Source organism: Triticum urartu, chromosome 5 (assembly GCF_003073215.2).
Source record: "Triticum urartu cultivar G1812 chromosome 5, Tu2.1, whole genome shotgun sequence".
Lineage (NCBI taxonomy): Eukaryota > Viridiplantae > Streptophyta > Magnoliopsida > Poales > Poaceae > Triticum > Triticum urartu.
In genome coordinates this window covers 615,267,964-615,273,190 of record NC_053026.1, presented here as the reverse complement: position 1 = coordinate 615,273,190, position 5,227 = coordinate 615,267,964, and the positions used below count along the sequence as shown (strand labels likewise).

The window sequence follows — 5,227 nt, the reverse complement described above, 5'->3', positions numbered from 1 at the left end:
TACAATGGCTCATCTCTTAGCCTTATCTTCAATAATTAGTTGTTCCTAAAAATATGATGAGACAAATTATGCTAAGAGATCATCTCTTGTCTTCTCTTAAATAAGATAAGACAAGTCTTCTCTTATGATTTTCTTTCCTTCACCTCATCAATTATCCTACGTGGCCCTCTTAAGATAGAACCATTGTACATGCCCTTATAAAACATTTGGAATTCAGAAATATCTCCCACAAACTTCCGTCGGTACATGCATCGATCACAGGAAACAGTACCTTCATTTTTTATGAGATAGTATAGGAGCAGTCTACTTTTTCTTGAAGTCTGTATTACAGAATAATATGATTGATCTTCTATAAAACTAAGGTACGCCATTGATGTATTCTTGAAAAAAAGAATAATACAACTGGTCGCCGGTCAAGAGTAAGACAAAAAGTAGCGACGGTACGCTATGTCTCGGCATGCTAATCCACAGCTAGTTTATCTTTTCCTACTACTATAGTCAATAAGATAAGTTTATCTTTTCTTTAGGAATAAGATCAGTTTATCTTTAATTTTCTTGCAGACCGTGAGAGAGAGAGGCAAGCCGACCGCGTGACCTGGCCCTTTGCGATGGTAGTGGTTAAGTGTTAGCTGGATGAAACTATATTTTACCTTATCACATGTACTACATGTACTTTCTCCGTTTGTTTTTAGCCTGCATATAAGGTTTAGTTAAGTTTGACTAACTTTATAATATAAACATTCACAATATGAAATTAATATTATTAGATGCACCATGAAACGTATGTTCATACTATATAGTTTTAGTATTGTAGATGTTTATATTTTTTCATATAAATTTGGTCAAACTTTATGCAGTTTGACTTTGACCAAATCTTATATGCGGAGTAAGAAGTAACAGAGAGGAAGTACTACAATATGCAGCGACGTAGCCGATGAAAGATGTAGCTCAACCAGCGGCTGGGCGTACGTACGTAAAGCTGGACGAATGAAACGTGTCAGGTGTATGTGCCGTCTCCTTTTCTCTTCTTTTTTTAACTCGCGTGTTACTAGGATCCACCGCCACTGATATTAGTGGTGTGCTAACGAACTTTCTTTCTGCTGCTAAAACACCAAACTAGCAAGCGGAGTAAGTGACGCTCAAATAGCGACCCGGACGCCGGGGAGATTTCATGAAATTCAGACTGATGCAATACCCAATTATTTACTTCTCATGTTTCACCAATCCATGATACAGTGTAGATGCTGGACGGGAAGCAAAATACATGGGTGGAAGGAATCAACTGAAGCTGGGGCAGACAGGGCCCTTCGACAGGCCAAGCCGAACCTCCATCCCGTGGTGCATGTCCGGTATGCGCAGGCTGTCAGAGTCCTGGGGCACTGCAAAGTGGACAAGCAAACAAAATATCAACACAAGCACTGGTGAAATTTCTCGCAATGGAAACGACATATACTCCCTCCGATCCGACTTAATCGACGCAGACATTGTATACGGGCCGCGTCAATTAATTCGGATTGGCGGGAGTAGAATAGTTGCAATTTGCGTGGACAAACGTTGCACTGAAAGCCATCCATTTTCTTAAGCCACCGGCGCAGACCTCATAGTGGTAAGCACAAAGGAAAAATGATGAACAGGGTGCTGCACTCTTTGCCATACAAACCATATGCGTAACTAAGCTAGTATTTTACAACTGAGGGACACAAGATTGGTTCGTTTACTGCCAACACTTTGTTGTCAGCTATTGAATAGATTCCTCTAAAATACTCCCTCCGTTCCCAAATATTTGTCTTTCTAGAGATTTCAACGAGTGACTACATTCGGAGCAAAATGAGTGAATCTACACTCTAAAATAAGTCTACATACATCCGTATGTTGTGTCCATTTGAAATGCCTAGAAAGACAAATATTTGGGAACGGAGGGAGTAGAATGAGAACCATTAGCTACCTACCTTGTAAATACAGTTGTTGTTTTTAATAACATAATGATGATCTCTTCGAGTATATTCTACAGCACAAATCTATGCTCGTCTAAGTAACCAGAAGTATGAAAAATGAGCAACAGAACCATTTTGATAAACCATAAATCTTGATTTCCCAAGAAATCGCTTTTTCCCAGGAGCACTCCCCCATCAGATCAATAAATTTTGCTCGGGTGTGTTGCACTGTGAGCAAAGAAGCTAGTGCTCATCAAAGCTTAGAGAAGTTTAAAGATAACAGTCCATCCTAACTCCAACTAATCAATTCATTACTAGCAAGTTCTGCACGAATGCTTGCAGCGTTATGAAGCGGCAAAGCAAGAGATTGATGTAGAGCAAAAGGATGGCAATGCTTACAGTTAAGGTAATCTTCAAATCCAAAATCATCCAAGGAACCTGTCATTGCCTCATATCCTAGCATAGATGATGGCAATGCACCTGGGGGCCTTTGGAACCTGGAAACACACAAGTCATCAATCAAACGTTTGTAGTGTGAGACAAAAAAGCTTAACGCCTATATATTTTTAAGAATATTTTTTTAGGACAAGTACACATGAAGTTCAAAAGCGTATAAACAAAATGTAACTCGCATGTTCTCTGCCCTCTCTTGTCCTTGGATTGATGTACTGATTGCTAGAAGGAACATGTGGACAGATAAAAACCTCAAGACATGTTTGTGCATTCAAACAGAAGAAGAGATTCAGTTATTCCGAGGGTAGCAAACCCATGTGCTTGATCTATTCTATGGAAATACTCTTGGATGAAAAGACTAACAGAAGGCCTCAAGTACCAGTCATAATATTGCAATTAATCATTTAAGCACGCAAGCATGCATATTTACACACAACCAACAACCAAACATGCAGCACAAGAACTTAATAAGTAACTGTACCGTACAAGAAAACGAGCTTCCTGCAAACAGAATGACACACGACAATATGAATACATTTGCAGCAAAAGAAAGCATTACATTTTATTTTACGGTTTTGCGCAAAACAACTTTACAATATGATAAAAAGCCTCAAAAGATAACCAAGTATCCCGACGCCTGCTCAATTGCTGCCAACTGAATCCAGCTTGAACAAAACCTAACATGACTACATAGCTGCAGTGAGGGCCATTGAGCAGAGAAAGTACACATATCACTAACAAGACTACATAGTTGCTGTCAGGGCTATCTAACAGAGAGAAAACATACATATCACTACCAACAGCGGAGATATGGACATGGCATTATGGCTCATACGAGTATATGATCCTATTATCTGGGCCAGATGGTCTCCAGTGTGGATCCCGTGCCAATATGATTTAATGCTACCAGGGCGAGCAACATAAATTGGCGTATTGAAACAACTATTCCGTTCTTTACATCTACAGTGGTAGCCCATACTGACGTCCTGAGCTATGTTCTGGCAGACCCGTTTGAAGGATGGAGCACCTCCGCAACCAGAAATCATCTACTGATGGTGCAGGTAATGCCTCGTAGATGGACCATGGAAAAGAATAAAAATCTTGCAAGCATCATGGTGTGTGGCTTTTGGTACCTGGTCCCATTGCTCTTCTCCTTTGTCTTAATGTTGCACGGGAGAGGACCTCAACACGACAGTCAAACGTGGGAAGGTGTCGGCCTAACATACATGAAGAAGGTAGCGGATGAGCCAATGGATTTCCCCGTAGATTCAATTTGCAGGTAAGATAGTTTGTTGCTGAAACGACTAATCTTTTTCCTTGGAAAAACAAAACAGAATAATCTTAGGAACCTGCGTGGGCAGATTGGCAAAGACGAAGCAGATGCTGATGTCAGGAAGACACTAGAGGTTTTTAATGAGATTGGAGCCAAGGATCCAGAATTCTTGTTTAAGGTTTATGCTAATCCCGGGAGTTGGATAAAGAATCTGATGTAGTAGACGAGCAGGAATTATAGGATGCAGTACAGGTGCTTTGATGATGTAATCACGTTCGACACAACTTGTAGAACTAACTTGTACGAACCATTCGTGCTATTTGTGTTGCAGACTATCACTACTATGTATGATGTGTACTATGAGCAGGTTGAGACCTTGGAATGGTTGTTCATGGAGTTCATAAGGATGATGGGAAGGGCCGCACCTAATGCAATCCTAATTGGTACCAATTGCAGTGTGCCTAGCCACCAGAAGAATACATCCCGTTACGAATTTCCGGGAGACGGTCCTGATTGGTATATGTGATCTGGATAATGAGAGCATATAACCCTACAACCCATGTCGAATTTCCGAGATATTAACACATGGACTACAAGATATTATTAGCACATCTGGTTCTCACGGTAAGGTGAAATTCACGACCCCAACAAATTGCAGCTGCCCAATTGGATGGCCAAACAATTATGAATGACCACATCGGCTACGAATGACTCTTAGTAGTTAGCCAAAACCTATTTCCAGGAGGGGAAAGGAGGGGGCAGCGAGAGAGCGAACCTGGAGAGGATTTGGGCGTCCAGGTCCTTGCGGATGTTGAAGGCGGACCCGTAGATGGCCTCGGTCCCGAACCTCTTCTTCTCGTCCCAGAACTTGGTCTCCTGCACGGCGCGTACCCACGAAACAGTCAGATTCAGAGCTAGGGTTTCGAGGCCCCGGGCGGGAACGAACGGGCTCACCTTATGGATGGTGGCCTGGACGGGGTGCGCCGGCGCGATGTCGGCCCTGACGCTGTCGTTGACGCCGAAGCGGAGCACGTCGTGGGTCTGCCCGATCTCCTTCTTCGTCATCAAGCTCGACATCGTCGCTGCTCAGGCTCTCTCTCTCTCTCTCTTCTCTTGTGGTTCTGCTGAGTTTTTTTCTTTCTTTGCGGAGAAGAAAAGGCAAAAAAGAGGAAGAGAGAAGAACTTGGTCTGGGCTGGGCTTGGTGAGCCCGTGAGAGCCGGATAAGCAGGCCGGCCAGTAGCACGAAACGGTCGGAGCGCTGGCATTTCCTAAACGGCGCCCGCTGCGCCCGTTTTAGTTGTTTTCCCTAACGGGCGCATACCCCTCGCAGCGACTTGGGCTCGGCCCATCTACGTTCTGCTTTTATTCCGCAAAAATGAAAAGTGCGTGGGTGCGGGATTCGAACACACTTTTATTCTGCATTCTACCATAGAATGCAGTAACCACCAGGCCATCCCGTCAGATGTGTTCACTTACATCTTCTTCACTCTTTTCTTTCGTCTCGCTGTTTTTCTTCATTTTTTTCCTTTTGCTTTGTTCTTTTTCTCCATTGTTGGAAGGGTTTTG

At 42.8% G+C, this 5,227-nt stretch overlaps 1 protein-coding gene across 1 annotated transcript; it reads right to left on the bottom strand.

The window, feature by feature from the left end:
• Positions 1–1,184: 1,184 nt before the first annotated feature.
• LOC125511274 (cyclin-B1-2-like) lies at positions 1,185–4,814 on the bottom strand. The gene is made up of 4 exons (XM_048676602.1): positions 4,615–4,814; positions 4,436–4,536; positions 2,334–2,431; positions 1,185–1,379 (listed from the first exon to the last, which is right to left on the bottom strand). The coding sequence occupies exons 1-4, from the start codon at positions 4,735–4,737 to the stop codon at positions 1,279–1,281; spliced, it is 423 nt and encodes a 140-aa protein (XP_048532559.1). The 5' UTR covers positions 4,738–4,814; the 3' UTR covers positions 1,185–1,278.
• Positions 4,815–5,227: the final 413 nt, after the last annotated feature.